Below are 17,271 nucleotides of genomic sequence, written 5' to 3'. Positions count from 1 at the left end.
AATGATAGGACCCTAGGAAGTACAGTAGTAAAGAAAGATCCCGGCAGACATATCCAAAGCATAAGTACAGATTGATTAGGTGGTTAAGACATATGGGAAACTTGCTTTCATTAGCCAAAGCATAGAATAGAAGACCAGGGAGTTTATGGTACAACAATATAAAACATTAGTTAGGCTGCAACTGGAGTACTGCATGCATTTCTGGTCACCACACTAGAGAAAGGATGCGATTACACAGGATGGGGGTGATTTACAAGGATGTTGCATGGATGGCCTGTTTCAGCTCTGAGAAGAGACTAGATAGGCTGGATTTGTTGTCATGGATTTGCTGTCAAAACAATATAGTATTTAAATGTGCACTTAGATACAGAAAGCCATGGGCTGAGTGTTGAAAAAAGGAATTAATGCAGATAGCTACTTAATGGACAGGGTTGGGGAGAAGGGGGGCAGAAATAAGGGTCATATTGTATGACTCCAAGCAGGTAAACAGCCCAACTTGGCCACACATCGACATCATTTAGCAAACTTCACATCTATCTGATGCCCAATTACAACAGCATAGCTGAAAAGGGCATGGTGAGGATTTGAATCTGCAACCCCAACAGCTGCGTTACAGCATGTTGGTACTACAACACAGTGGAAAAACATGCCAACCACTGGGATGAATTTAATTATAATGGTGAAAATGGTAAGGGGGGGTGGGGGAGGAAGTTGTTGGGAGCTCATGGAGGGTGGATAGAAGGAGAAAGGTGAGGGAGTCTTGCAATGCTGTGCAACCTTAATTCATCACACAGAACTCAGAGCAAAGAAGTAGTTCATTCAGTCCAAACATATTCTGCTGGCCTTTGTGCTGAATTCAATTTTTTCCCCATCATTCCTAGTCTAACTAACTATCAAAAAAGCACTCCATTCTCTTCTCTAATATGCTCACCTAGCCACTCCTTAAACATACAATATTGTTTCCCTCACTTTCAGTGAGAGTGAGTTCCAATTCATCTCATTATACACCACTCCTAACACAAAAGAAAGTTAACCAAGGAGCAATTTAACTGGTTAAAATGGCTTGTTAAATCATTTTACAATGAAATGATATCACAATATCCAGTGCCTTCAATTGAAGCAAATACTTCCCAAATTCTAAAGTCAAAATTATTGCTCAGCCAAATTATACTGCAAAGAATGATTGCAGAATAGATCAGTCCATGCTGATTTGATGTGAGTTGCTACAGTACTACACTTGTTCAACGTCAAGGCTTATGGTTTTATATAAAGTTAATTTAGGTGAAGTATTTTAGGAAAAATTTCAGAAGGAGAAACTTGATATGAAACCAAAATAAAGGGGCCCTTTCAATAAAAACAAATAATCACTGCCTACATTTACCTCCATTTCGTCTGCCACAACAGAAATTATACATTTAATTTGAAAAATATTTTTCTCAACATTGGGCCAGCAATTCCAAGCAAATAACTTATTTTGATAAAGAGATAACAGGTTAACTACAAATTGTCTAGAAAACTGGACTGCAGTAAAACACAGTTGCTTTTAGCACTAACGGCCAATCAAATCCCTTTCATGAATAATACTGACAAGAAGTTATCCAATTTTGTGCATCTTCTGTCAATTACCTGAACAGCAGTCAGAGAATGGTGTCAACCCTTAAAGGGCCACCACCCATGGCAGCTATACAATACAGCTGATACAGAAGATACAGAAACTTCAAGGGAAAAGGAGACAGCTCTCTTATTCACTCAAAGGGAGATTCTCAAGACCTGGTCAACCAGACGCATGCCCAGTGGATTTCCTTTTGTGCTGTGGTTCAGGAGACCTGTCTGGGTCACTGTAAGAGACCAGCAGGAGATGGCAACAGTTGTCTCATCCAGGAGTGACTATTCCCACACAATGGAGCAATGCTGAAAGAGATTTCATGATCTCTCAAAATATGACAACCTGTTCGGCACCTTGTTTACATTGTTTGTAGTGTAGAATGAAGTTCCTCACTGTAAAACATATTTATGCAGAGATCCAAGTTCTTTAAGGGAAATGCTACTAAATTGGAACAGGGACTCATTCATGTATTATATTCGAAGCATATTGATCCATATTGCATGATGCAAAGGGGACTTCATGCATCATCTGGGCTTGCCTGACTGATTAATGCTGCACCGTGCTGGTATTAAGGATTGTAGTGTTGAGACGGTCATGTTTTGCACTGGGGAATTTTATTTAGCAGGCTCCTTATGAAAATCATCTATTAAGGAGTGACCTTTATCTCATGAAGCCAATGCTTGCTTCCTCTGGTTAGCTGAGAGATGAGGCTATGGATGCCAACAATAAAATTCCACTACTCGTCCTGCTCCTGCTGATCATCAGTCTCCAAATCTTCTTGCTCTTCTTCCTTAAAACAGCTGTCATCTTCAATTGGCAATGTGGTGCAGCTGGAAGCACACAGCAATCTCCACATCTGCCTTGAAAAGCACCCCACACTGATTCAGGCAACAAAATCTAGCATACCCATGGCAGTTTCCACTACGATCCTGGTACTTATGTGGTGGTTCTCATACCTGCAGGTCAACTGGTGTGGTTGAAGAGCACGTTGGTATGAGAAGATACAAAAATACCAGATAGCCCCTTGTTCCCTAGGATCCACTCCTTCCGGGAAGTGCCGGCAGGTGAAAGTATCAGATGGTGCGGATTCTCACAGAATGAAACAGTCACATTTGCTTCCAATAGGCGGTGATGCAAGAGACAGGTGTCAGTATCCAGTAATGCCCACACTCATCGTGCCAGTCAGAGTGCAGTCCAGAGACCCACACCTCGGCGCTGAGTGTCTACATCACTCAGCCCAGCCAGCCCAAAATCAACGTTCTCAGATGGCTTCTCCAAACCAGAAGGCTGGAGAAATGCCAGTGAAGGGCAGGGGCTCACACCAGGTTCCTGGCATCATGGCACGCAGAGTGCAGCCTGAGCAGATGTCTTTTTTTTTTAAAAAACAGTATTTACCTTGGAGCATTTGCACAGATCAAGAATGCTACATTTCCCTCCATAGATGCTGCCTGACCCGCTGAGTCCCTCCAGCATTTTGTGTGTGTTGCTCCAGATACCAGAATCTGGTGTGTCTGCTACAATGAAACAATGCTTTGGGGTTGTGTGGGGTAGCCTTAGCAGCATACCAATGGAGTAACCTTCTCTTACTTATCACTAAGACATCTCTCTTCAACCAACTCTCCTACTAATCACTTCCCAACAAAATCTACAAGTAATTGATGAGCTCTTTTCAATGGGCCAAACAGTGCAGAACCATGCCCAATGCTCAGAATCATTACCCACAATACCTGGATGGTGATTACCTGGATGGCATATTTCGAATGGGAACTAGACTGCAGGTGGCAAGGTGCTAAGGCTCCATGCTCAAACTGCCCTGGCAGGCTAGTACACCTGGCAAAGCAGCTTTGCCAGCTATGACACCTGTAAGTCATTTTAATAATTTTAGTGACATTCAGACACACTTACAAATTGTCATTCAGTAATGATACTAGGTTTTACTGCAGAGTTATCAGAAAGAGAGTTGATGGGGATGTAGGAAGAATAGTTTATATGGAAAAATTAGTGGGGATAAATGTGATTGATCCGTGAGCAGGGATAGACTCAATGGGCCAAAATGGCCTCCTCCTTCAGTGTAAGGAAATGTGAAATATAGAAATCACTGTCATTTAAGAAATCCCATTATCAATGCACAGAAATACACATGTACGTCAGTCCCATTTATCATGAATTTAATCACATTTTTACAACATGTTTCAAATAAAAACTGGCACCTTGAATCTTAAAGGTTGAAATTTAAGCTGTATGGCCACAGATCAGAAGCACAACAGTGTCAAGCCAATGTGCAGACATTAATATGCAGTCTCCACTGGCTTTTCAAACAAACTATTCAAAGTCACTATCATCAAAATTTTCAGCATTGCATAAGCTGTTCAGATATCAATTTCACACTGTCCAAAATAAATACTGTTCTGCTCAATAGCACCTCCAAGCTCAATATTCTTAGCTGCATGGGTGACGGTTAATCAAGTTCTCATTCAAGTTAACTTTTAAATGGAATCAGAGTTTCTGCCCTAATCACCTTTATCAGGCTGTGAGCTCTAGAACCAACCCACACCACCATGCCCTTCAGATCCAATATAACAACCCTTGCATGAAGAATAGCCTTTTCTGAATACTTCTAAACAACCAGCCACCTTGTCACCCAGTTCGTGCCCATTCTGCTTAGGGAAATAGTGATTAGGAAGGATCTTTACACATCAATAAAACCTTCCCTCAGCTACCTCTGTTTTATAGGGAAAAAAATTTTCCTCCAACAGACTTCCTGTCACAAAACATTCACACACGTCAATGAATAGATAAGGGCCATTACAAGTTGTACACAAGAGTAGGGGAAGCAACCTATACACATTGTATTGGAAAATTATTACACTTTGAATTTATAAAAGTGAGAAATGTTCAAAATAATAATTCACAAATGCTAATTTTGCATATTTTGAAACATTTTGGGATACGTTATATACACAATTTGAGATATGACAGCAGATATATTAATCATGCTTCTGAGAATCAAGCGACTTCAGAAGGTATGGTTCCCAAAAATCTCCACCATTGGTGTTTTGCTCAGTGCATGTCAGAGTCTGTTTCATGTTTGTTATTTTTTGTCCACAGCACTCTGCTTCATCATGGAGGCCAGGATGGAAGCAGGCAGATAGGCTGGTCTTTCTCGTCCAACAATTCTGGTGAACTCAAATCCTTTCACCATTCAAAAATATAGCTTCAAACAACCCCTAAACTTACACTTATGACAGAAGAATCACTGGAAAGTGATAATCCTTCCAAATCAGCGGCTAATCTTGAAGTCATTGCAGGTTTAGGGACAGCTATTGGTGTTGACACATCAGAAACTAAAATAAGAACAAATCTCAATTAGAAACCAGAAAAAATCTAAACTATTGAAGAAAAAGGAAGCTTACTCGAACAAATTATTTGTGCTGTCTGACATTGATGCTTTTTGTGGAAAAAGTGCAATTTAAAAAAAATGAAGAGTCATAATTTTACTGAATCAAAAAGAAATCATAAAACTAGTTGAACCACAAAGCATTTTCTGTGATTGACAAAGCATAGAATGCAATTGATTAGTGGCTGAAAAGTCTACTTCCACAAAAGCTCATGATAATTTATATGGTATTCAACTGTTTAAGTGCCCAGTTCCAATACATTACTTTTCATGTTTTAACATAAATACTTACGGTCAACCAAGTCGAGCAGCGAAACTTCCCGCTTGACAGCGTCCTTGACCTGTGACATTGTTTTACTCTCTTTCTGTTAAGCAAAAAAAATTCTTCATAAATAGTCGTTACTATTCAAATAGTTGGCGAAACTAAAATTTAAATTCTTGAAATTCTGTGGCTAAATGGGAAATACATCAGGATAGATATGTAGAGATATAATACATAGAAAATTTGGATTTCTTACTCAACTGTTGGCATTAAAATGGATACTGAAATAGGCGAGATATTGTCAAGCAGCTCAGTCGCTACAATTTCAGCATTTTGATAACACAAAAATTCTTATGATTAGAAATTGTTTTTAAACAAGGCTGAACTGATTAAACACTATTTATTCTCCAATCAAAGACTACTTATTCCATATCAACTGTACTAGTAATTTAGTATAACACAATCAACATTTTTTCTTTATCACCACTATTCATGCTGTGCAAGTAGTAGACTTCGTTAGAATCTGCAGTTTAATTTCCCCAGGATTTGGTCACAAATCCTATCCAGACTGATGAGATGACAGGCCTCTCAGTGATGCCAAAAAGGATCCAAAGAAAAATGAGTTTGGACAGTCTCAATACAGTTTCTTGGAGGGCATAGGTCCACAGCAAAAAGAAACTGTCTGTCATTTAGCAGTCCCAGGTTAGCTGATGTGAGAAATTGAAATGTCATACTAGTGCATCAGGGAAGTTCTTAAATTCAAGTTAAGACGCAATGCTGGATTGAATGAAATTATAATTTGCTTCTGATTTCAGTTATAGCTAATCTGCAAGTATTTGACATTGAGAATACAAAACATAGATGCACGTTCTAAAGCATGAGTGGCTTCAACTTAAGCAATAAAATTAACCATTACTTTCTATTAAAAATTGTAAATATTTAAAGTTCAAAAGGTGAAACAGAAGATTCCAGAACATGAAACCAATTATTTTATTTATTAAAAACAAAAACTTGCTCAGAAACTCAGCTCAGCTCCATCTAACCCACTGTACAGAATGCAGTTCTGTCTCTTGGTTACAATTTTTAATGTGATAAAACAATGTACCAGTGAGTCGATGACAGAGAGAAAAAGAAGAGCCCACCCGTGCACATTTTTCTTCCCTCCACTGAAAACTTGGGTCTTTTTACACATATGGATCCATATATTTCAGATCCTCCCCACAGTGAATATTCTGCTTGCAAACAAAGGCAGTGAGAGCTGACAAAGCATTCAATTTTGCCCAAATTGACAGCTGAACCATTTTTGTTCTCATTCAACACCTTGGCAATGTGCACTTTGCATCAGAGGTTGACTTATTTGGAACAAGAATCCTAACTGAGCTTCCTCTCTCCAACTCAAGGATGCAGAAGCCAAATGCTGCAACACCATAGCTAAAGTTTTAGATGTTATAGCTTAGTGTTTTAGATATATTGTACAACTACTGTATGATTTAATCATCCGAACCATTTAGGAGGACCTCTATGGCCTTTTAAAGACAGTGGTGCCCCAGCCTTTTGCACTGCCATTTAAGTGCTGGAGCAGCTAATCCAAGGTATAGCACATAATATTCCAGGAGTCTGAATAGAAGAAAATTCTAGCATCAGCTGGAGAGTTGTTTCAATTCCGTCACCTCATTGTGTGAAGGGTAAGGAGGCACGGGAGATAGCTCCTGGGATAAGGGACTACAAATAGATTGAAGAGGTTGGGAATATTTTCTTTGGAGAAGGCTGTAAAACAAAAGTAGAAATCTATAAAATAATGAGGGACTTGGATGGAGTGGATAGTGGGAGTCTGCTCCCTTTGGTGAAGCAGTCAAGGACTAGAGATCGTAAGCATAAAATAAAGGGGAAGAGAATCAGTAGTAACACACAAAACACTGGAGGAACTCAGCAGGTCAGGCAGCATCCATGGAGTGAAATAAACAGACGACGTTTTGGGTCAAGACCCTTCATCAGGACTGGAAAGGAAGAGGACAGAAGCCAGAATAAGAAGGTCGGGGAGGAGTACATGTAGGCAGGTAATAGGCGAGTTCAGGTGATAGGCAAGTCCAAGTGAGAGGGGGTAGGTAGGAGGGAAGAGCAAGAAGCTGACAGGTGATAGGTAGAAGAGGCAAAGGGCTGAAGGAGGAGGAATCCAGAGGAGAGGGCAGTGGACCATTGAGGTCACTCATGATTACAAAAAGTGGAATTGTCACTATTTTACACTATCAGCTATACAGATGGTGATCATGACTATATATAATAATGAATAACATTTATAAATTAGGCTGTGATAGCAGAGTTAACAGAAGCAAGTCTCATTTCACGCTGAGAAGTGTGCCAAGGTTCTTTGCAGAAACATTAATACAACTTGACATCAAGCCCCATAAGGAGATATTACAGCAACCTGGTCAAAGAGTTAGTTACAAGAAGTAAATTAGAAAAGGAAAAAGCTAGAGAGATTGAGAGGTTTAGTCAGAGAATTCCAGAGTTCAGGACTACATAATGACCACCAGTTGTAGGACAATTAACATCATGAAAGTACAAGAGTCCAGAATTAGGGCAACACATATCTTAAGGATTGTAGTGTTGTAGGAAATTACAGAGCTAGGGAGGAACGTGGGCACAGAAAAATTGGAAAATAAAGATGAAAATGACAAAATTGAGGATTTGCCAGACTCCAGCATGAGGATAATTAAGCACAAGGCAACAAATGTATATAGAGTTTCAGCTTTTCTCAGTATTAAGTCAAGGGTGAGAACAATACGGATAAAGGCCAGAAAAGAATGCAAACTGGTAGATAGCATAGATGGTTTGGGGGCAGAGACTAAACCCAATTGTTTAAATTTCCCATCAGTTAGATGGAGGAAATAACTACTGGATGTTGCATGACAAATCAGTAGTGGAGGGCTCAACTATGGAATCAGTATGGTAAAGTTGGGTATCAGTATACATGTGGTATGTAATGTACTGCTTTTGGCTAATGCAGTGAGTGGACATTCATTTACAGCCAACTCTTCATGGAAGGGGCAAGGATGGATCCTTCTGGTCCGCAGCAGTGCAAATTCAAGAATGGAAAGAAATGTTGCAAATCGTTGTATGAGTGAGTAGATAAGAATAAAATTAGAGATAAAATACTGCAGATGCTGGAAATCAGAAATTAAATGGAAAATACTGGAAATATTCTGTAGGCCAGGTAGCATATGTGCAGAGATAAAGAGAGCTGACATTTCAGATCAATGACCTTTCATCAAAACTGGGAAAAGTTGGAGGCAAGCCCGGTTCTTTAAGGCAAAGCAAGGCTGTCAATGACAGATGAAAATGTAAGATCTAAAACAGGGAGGAGGAAAAAAAAGAGATTCAATGACAAAAAGAATGATGGAATGGAGCCAATTTTACCTAAATGGCCAAAATTAGTTCGGCACTAGAAGACTAATATGGCCCTTGCCCTATGGACAAGTACCCCAAAGTGCTTTAAAGACATCACAAAGAAATCAACCAAAGAATGTAATATTGGAAAAGACAGCCAAAGTCTAGCCAAGGAATATTTTCATAAAAATCTTGAGGACAGGGAAGTGTAGAGTTGGCAAAATAAAAGGAAATCCCAATCCATGGAACCTAGATAACTCAGGAGACAATTGTCAATCATAGGGAACAGGGAAGGTAATGCATGCAAGGCCAATTGAATTGAACCTTCAGGGGCTGAAAGCAAATATAAAGGTCAAACCCATGAAGAAAATGAAACATAAGGATGAAAATTTAAAATTTGTCAACGTAGGTCAATGAAGACACATTACAGAACTGGACAAGGAATTTGGGCCAAGGTGCACGTGATGTAACACAAATGAAAAAATTTGAGGTCACAATAATAAAAATGGGATTAGCCATTCTAGGTAGAGATGAGAAGTGTCTGTCTAGAGAATCGAAAATCTGGAAACTCAGTGGATTCACATGGGGGTCAGACAATAAAACCCTTTGTATAGCAACACCCACCATGGTGTGGTGTGCTCTGCAGCAGAGTACAGCTCTCAAGTGTGGTTAAATTAGCTTTTGCCCAGCTGAGCTCTTGTACGAGAATTATCACTGATCTGTTCAATTTACTTTCCTAAATCTTCCATTGTGCCTTTTTCTTTCACTAATTTACATCAATACCTTGACTGCCTACATATGGTTAAAAAGCTGGGAAAGATTGCCTTTTTGAATGGAGGGTAGAATTGCAACTGCAAAGCAGCCTTTAAGTATTTATCCAATTTCCTTTGAGTGAAAAAAAAATCAAGGATATACAGAAAGGGTAAGGTAGCAGGACAAAATTACTTAAGCCAAATGGACTCTGTGCAGAATCATTCCATGATTCTATACCAATGGAGATTAAGAGCTACATTTCTCTCCTGCACAGCATACTTGATGCCTTTACGCCATGCACCAATCATATCAAAAATGAAAAGGTAGTAATCTGTCAATGCCACTGTGAAATAAGTCACAAGGAGATACAACAGATTGATCCTTAGGTGGTGTTCATTCAGGCCTTTCAGCTAAGGCAACACTGGCACCTCTCAAAAAGGTGGCAAAATAAATAACAGGAAGTCAATTAGTTAGAAATGTATGGTGGGAGAAATCAAGGTGGCAAACTCAGCTCACAACATTCTAGCTGACCCAGGTTGTTCAAATTTTACTACTTATAAAAATAAAGTGACAAGTAATACATACATATTTAATACCCAATTTAGGATTGTTCAAATTCTTGCATTCCAATGCAAGTTCAGTCAGAAAACAGGCATTCAAGCAATTAAATCTTTCAGATGACAAGTTAAATCTTGCTTCAACTAGAATTCAAACAGTGGCAATTGTTTGGCAAAGCACATTGAAGAAGATAGAGCAGTGGATGTGGTGTACATGGATTTTTGTAAGGTGTTTGATAAGGTTCCTCATGTAAGGCTCATTCAGAAAGTCAGGAGGCATGGGATCCAGAGAAACTTGGCTGTGTGGATTCAGGATTGGCTCACCCATAGAAGACAGAGGGTGATGGTAGATGGATTGTATTCTGCCTGGAGGTCAGTGACCAGTGGTGTTCTGCAGGGATCTGTTCTGGGACCACTGCTCTTTGTGATTTTTATAAATGACTTTTATGAGGATGTGGAAGGGTGGGTTAGTAAGTTTGCTGATGATACAAAGGTTGGTGGTGGTGTGGATTGTGTAGAAGGTTGCTGTAGGTTACAACAGGATATTGATAGAATGCAGACCTGGGCTGAGACATGGCAGGTGGAGTTCAACCTGGAAAAGTGTGAAGTGATACACTTTGAAAGATCGAATTTGAAGGCAGAATACAAGGTTAATGGCAGGACTCTTAGCAGTGTCTTGGGGTCCACGTCCATAGGTCCCTCAAGCTTGCCAGGCAGGTTGATAGGGTTGTTAAGGCGGTGCATGGTGTGTGGCTTTCATTAGTTAGGGTATTGAGCTCAAGAACCGCGAGGTGATGTTGCAGCTCTATAGAACTCTGGTTAGACCACACTTGGAGTATTGTGTTCAGTTCTGGTCACCTCATTATAGGAAGGATGTGGTAGCTTTAAGAGAGGGAATTGGTCAGTGTGGGATTAAAAGGACCAGAATTTAGCAAATTAGCTACCACATTTTTATATTTAATGTACTTATCAAAACTTGAAAACCAGGTGATTTGTTTCAGATAATCCCAGTTCTACCAGTTGGTCACTCTGATCCTTTTTCTTTACATTGTATATAAAAACTGCTTTGTCATTTTACATGGCTAGCGCCTCCCCACCAATTTGACATTTCTACATCGACTAAACATCCTTCATTTTCAATTCAAAACACGAGTTTCTGCTATAAATACATCTCAAAGAGAAAAATATAAAATTGCAAAAAAAAGCAAAATGATGTAATGCACAACAGAAATGTTGGCTTTTATTTCAAGAGGGGATGAATACAAAAGTCAGGAAGGATTGCTTCTAGTATATGTACTCTGGCTGCAGCAGGAGCATTAGGTTCAGAATTGGGCACCAAACTGTCATGAACAGATAACTGGGCAGTACTTCTCATTACTCACAGGCCATATACGTCAATTATTCACCTACCCACTAATATCACAAAACTTGTGCAAATTTCCCAGAGTTAACTTCCTTATGGAAGCACATGGCCTTTCCGACATATATCCCATCAAAACAAAACAAAGCTGAAAAAAAAACTTGACAGTTGACTCACAACATGGGGTGACAATGTTTTCAGTGAAAGGTACAAACTGACCTGGACTTAATACGTGGTGGAACAAACTCAAGAGGATGAGAAGTCCTTTATCTACTTTCCTTGATTCACTATTGTATACCCAGTCAGGGAAGGGTTTTAATTGTGTGATTTGCACAATGACATAATGTAGACGAACTTACAACAATTCTTCTCATTTAATGGATCAGCAATTAGCTCCACACAAAGAAATAGATATGTAATTTAACAAAAAATAAGTCTGAACATAAAAAACTGACTATTTAACACCAACAGCGTGACACCTTCAACCTGTGGGATGTTAAGTATCTCAGGTTTGTATTTTTCCAATGCATTTGTCTAAAATGTCAGATGTAACTATTTCCATGAGTTTCAATAATAAAAATTCTATTAAAGAAGAAAAATGCATGACAATCCAGTCACCAGCTACCCAGATTTCCCTGTGACAGACAGACAAAGTAACCATCACCGAAAAGGCTTAATAACAGAAACAAATAATGAAGTTAAAACCATATCCGATCAAATATTCCTGAATCAGAGATTCAGCCTAGTAATAGAGATGGAACCTAGATAAATGCATTTGTGGCACAAAGCAGGAGACTAAATTTCTCCAGCTCAATGCATAATTCATGGCCTCTGCTTGCAAACTGTGTAAAATGAAAATTTCACACCACAGCACGAGCAATGGAGCTGCTGAGAAGGCAAATGAAATCGTATTTTACTGTGCAAATTTTATTTCTTACTCTGCCCACATTTATACACAATCATTGACAAACCAAATGCATCGACAGGTCTCCCACTGATACCACTTTGTTCACACTTATAAACAGATCGGGCAGAAAGATATAGACAATTTGTTTCTTTATATTTAAAAATATGGATCAGATTTTTTTTCCCCAGTACTCAGTACCTACATAGATTCATTCACAAAGGCACCTTGTGCCTATTTTCCTTTGTATGATCATACAATCTTCATTGCTACCATGTCTACCTAAATTATACATTTGATTAGTTTTCATTTTTTTTATTTGTCATACAGTACACCAAATTTTGAACAGGATAGCAATATTTTTTAATTCTTCAACAAGCTTTCTGCATTATTTTAATAATGATTAGCATACACAATATTCAGTCCTACAAGTTTTCTGATTTTCATTATTAATTTAATTGAGCTTTAAACTGTTACTGTCAATCTTATTACACAAAAAAAATTAACTTTTACTGACTGGTTCTGATATTTTCTTGTTTATTCTAAATTGTATTAAATCATCTTTCGTTTCTGAGATTTCAACACTCAACTTATAACATTGACACGAAACTATACACAAGAAAGCAGGAGCAGGAATAGGGTACTTGGCCCCTCAAGTCTGCCCTGCCATTCAGTATGATAATGATTCATCAGCCCTAGGCCTCAACACTTCTTCTGTGTCCATTACACTGACAGTAAAACTCTGATAATTCAGCAGCTTTGCAACTTTGGTGGTGCTGGACTGGCAGCTTTTCCAGACAATTGGATATTAGTCCTATTTATGCACCAATACTGTTTAAATTCACCTATTTTTAAATGTTACACAGAAGTATAACAAATTTTCCAGTGAACCAGGTGCGTTTAAAGGGAGCGCAGAAAGAGGGAGCACCAGCTTGTTTAAATGGAGCATGGGAATGGGGTACCAGAATGTTTGGAGGGAGCGTGGGAATGGGGTATTGTTGAACCAGATGCCGAACCATTGTGATTTCGGAACATGAGATAGCAGATTTTTGTAGTTTTACTGTGGCCATCAATTCTTTGAATTTTCAAAAATGTATCTACTTCCTCTTCAAATATTTCCAGTGATCTAGCCTCCATAATCTTCTGGGATATAGAATTCAAAAGATCCAGCACCCTGTGTGACTAGAAATATCTTCACCTTTCTGTTTTAAGAGACTTCCCCCTTTTCTTCTTATTATGTTCCCACATTTGAGACTCTGGAACTAGAAGAAACAAATCAGTATCCACTGTGTCATACCCTCTTAGGATCTAACATACTTCAATATGATCACCCTTCGTTCTTCTAAAACTCCAAAGAATCGGGTCTAACTTGACCATTTGTGACAAGACAAGCCTTTCATCCCAGGAATTAGCCCAGTGAACTCTACATTGCCTTCAATGCTAGTGTATATTTTCATATATAACAGGATCAACACTCCAACGCAGTATTCGAGGTGCAGCCTCATCAACATCCCATACAATTCTAATATTATTTTCAAAGTCAAAATTTATTGTCATATGCACAGGTGCAACAAAAAAACTTGCTTGCAGCATAATCACAGGCACATAGCATCATATAAGCAGCATTCACAAGAAAAAACAAATTAAACAATCTTTACAAGAAAGAACACAATTTGAACAAAAAAAAACAAACTCCATTTTAGTGCAAAGTGATTAAAGGTGGTCAAAGTGTTGCTAAACTGTAGTAATTAGGGTTTTGCCGGTTGGTTCAAGAACCAAATGGTTGAAAGAAGTAGCTGTTCTTGAACCTTTAAATACTAACCCCATAGTTCTAAAAGCCAATATGCTATTTGGCCTTTTAATTACTTGCTTTTCCCTTTTGCTGCACCTCATGTTGACTTTATGTTTCATCCACAAGTAAACTTAGATTCTTCCGTACTCCACTCTATCGTAGTCTCTCTCCAATTACACAATAGTCTGTATTTTGATTGTCCTACCCAAGTGAATGACTTCACATTACATGAATCTCCATTTGCCAAGTTTGCAGAGTCTAGATATCCTCATCACAGCATGACCTCTCAACTATTTTTCTGTCATCAAACTTGGATACCATACACTCCAGCCCCTCCTCCAAGTCATTAATATACTTAGTAAATAATTGAGCACCAAAGATTCATCCTTGAGGAATTCCACTAGTTAAGTCTTTCTGAAAAAGACCAGTTCACTGACTCTCTATCTTCAATTTACATTGAGACATTTCCCTTGGTACTGTGAGCTCTCATCATGTGCACTAGCCTTTTATGTTGTAACCTTACTAAATGCCTTCTGGAAATCCAAATATACTACATCTACATGTTGACTTTGCTTGTTATGTTTTCAAATAACTCTAGGAAATTTATCAAACATGATTTGCCTTTTAGAAAACTAGGTTGAGTTGGTTTGATTGCATTCAGCTTTTCTAAATGACTCACTATTTATTCCTTGATTATAGACACCATCTTGCCAACAGCTGTTAAGCAAACTGGCCAATAGTTTCCCGTTTTTTGTCTTCCTCCCTTCTTGAACATGGGAATCACATTCATGCTTTTCCAATCTGCCGTCACCATCTCAAAGTTTTGAAAAACTCTGTCAGTGGCTCAACTATCTCTGCAGCCATTTCCTTTAAAACCCTTGGATGTACACCATTTGATCCTGGTGACTTGTCAGCCTTTAGTCACATCAGTTTTTCCAATATGTGGTCCTTCATGATAGGGACTGTTACAAAATTCTCTTCCTATTTGAAAATAGCTAATCTGTTATTCTTGGGATGTATCCAATGTCCTCCACCATGAAAACTCTTGCAAAGTATTGCTCTACATTATCTACCATTTCCTCATTTCCCATTATGAATTCCCCAGCTTCACTCCCCAAGTCCCACACTTACCATATCTAGCCTCTTCCTTTTTTAAAGATCCATAAAAGCTGTTTGTTTTGATATTACTTGCCACTTTACACATTATCAATTTTCTCCCTCTTCATTAACTTTTTAATTTGCTGCGGTGGTACTGGTCTACCACTAGATTTTGGTAGCTTGTGTTTTAATTTTTGATTTAACATTTTACTCAACCTCCTTGCTAATCATAAATGGCCCATCTTTCTCATTGAACCTCTCTTTCTGATTGGGATAAATTCCTGCAGAGTTTTATGAAATACTGCCACTGTTCAACTGCTGACCTTTCACTTAGCCTACCCTGGACAATTCTTCTTTCATACCTTTACAATTGTCCTTATTAAAGGTGAGGAGACTCGCCTTGTACCCAAGGTGTTCTCCCTCAAACTGTACCTGGAATTTTACCATGTTGTGAGCACTATTCCTTAAAGGATCCTTAACTACAAGATCTCCAATTAATCCTACCTCATTACACCTGACTAAATCTAAAATAGTCTAGTCCTGGGTAGGTTCCGTAACATATTGCTCTATGAATCAATACCTGACACACTTCACAAATTGCTCTTCCATGGTACCTTGCCAGGTGATTAACCCAATCAGTTGGCAGAATAAAATCACCCATGTTAATTGCAGTTCCTTTCTTATATGCCTTTGATATTTCCCCATTTACGCTTTGTCCTACCATGAGGCAACAATTCAAGGGCCTATAGACCCATCCATGTCTTCTTTCCCCTACTATTCCAGACTTCTACCTGATTACACTTCATGATCTACTGCACCCATTTCACTAATCAGCACAGATACCATCCTTGATTAACAACCCTCATCCTTTTCCTTTTTGAACAACAAATAACTTGGAATATGGAGTTCCCAATCCCAGTCACCCAGCAACCACATCATTGTAATAGCTATTAAATCAAACTCATTTATTTCTATTTGCGCTGTCAACTCATCTATCTTGTTACAAATGCTGCATGCATTCAGATAAAGAGCCTTAAGCTTTGACTCTTTACAATTGTTACTTACTCCAATTCCAATTGCTGCTGCACACTTCTGCTTATATTTTCTGCCCTTCCTGTCAGCTTTGATTTTCATTCACCCCTTAACTTCTCTGTGCCACTGCCCTCATTTCTTTTTGATTTATTAAACTTCCCATCTCTTGAAAAAGCACCCCCCAATCCCCAAATTAGTTTAAAGCCATGTCTATAAATCCCAGTGATGCGATTCATCAGAACAATGGTCCCAGAACAGTTCAAATGAAGTCCATTCTAGTACCGATGCCAGTGCCCCAAAAGTCAGAAGCCACTTCTCCAACACTATTGTGTGAGCCACACATTTACTTTTCTACTCTTATTTACCCTCTGCCAAATTGCAGAATGTCAAATAATTGCACAAGATTAAAGAAAACAAAAGCATCTTTCAACACAATAATCAAGGTCTAACTCTGCATTCTATCCTTCAAGTTTTCCAGCAGTGAAACTTGCAGTTTGCTCTGCACTGACATTTAACTCCAAGTGCATAATGGATGTGAAACCCTAAACTAACTCTGAAACAAATAGATTAAGACTTCCCAACCTAGAGGGGTTCCATCATTAAGGCAGGATATCAGATTGGCCACAACAACAAATTCAGACCATGTTTGGAGCACAAGTGTAATGCAACTATTAACCAAAACTTCTTTGCATTGATGCTAAAGATATAGTGTACATATAGTCTTAACTACATATGTTCGACTGATAAGCTTGATAGAGGCATGTAGATGCTGCAAGAACATTTCCCTTGGTGGAAGAATTCAAGAACTAAGGGATGTATTCTCATGACAAGGATCAGCAACGAAACTGAGATGAGGAGGTATTTCTTCACTGAGAATGTTGTGAATTTTAGAAATTCTCTGTCCCAGAGGGCCTAATGATTATACTTAAGGCTGAGAAACAGAATTGTAAACTGTATGGAATCCTGGTTTATGGGGATTTGGTCGAAAAAGAGAGCCAAAGTCAAAGGTCAGTTCTGCCATGTTATTGAAGATTTACTTCTACTTCTTACATAAAAATAGAAAATACTGGAAACACTCAGCAGGTCAGGTAGCATCTGAGGAAAGAAAAACAAAGCTAATATT

At 38.7% G+C, this 17,271-nt stretch overlaps 1 protein-coding gene across 2 annotated transcripts in view; it reads right to left on the bottom strand.

Annotated features, from left to right (window-relative positions):
* Positions 1-17,271, bottom strand: part of ap3b1a (adaptor related protein complex 3 subunit beta 1a) — a 203,881-nt gene that overhangs the window by 77,854 nt on the left and 108,756 nt on the right. For both annotated transcript variants that reach the window (XM_052019559.1, XM_052019560.1), the window contains exons 21-22: positions 5,296-5,368; positions 4,844-4,950 (exon numbers count right to left, since the gene is read on the bottom strand). In XM_052019559.1, coding sequence (XP_051875519.1) covers positions 4,844-4,950; positions 5,296-5,368 — 180 coding nt within the window. The remainder of the gene's footprint in view (positions 1-4,843; positions 4,951-5,295; positions 5,369-17,271) is intronic.

The sequence above is a fragment of the Pristis pectinata genome, chromosome 7 (assembly GCF_009764475.1).
Source record: "Pristis pectinata isolate sPriPec2 chromosome 7, sPriPec2.1.pri, whole genome shotgun sequence".
Classification (NCBI taxonomy): Eukaryota; Metazoa; Chordata; class Chondrichthyes; order Rhinopristiformes; family Pristidae; genus Pristis; species Pristis pectinata.
Note: the sequence above shows the minus strand (reverse complement) of the source record. Positions and strands in the feature narration are given on the sequence as shown.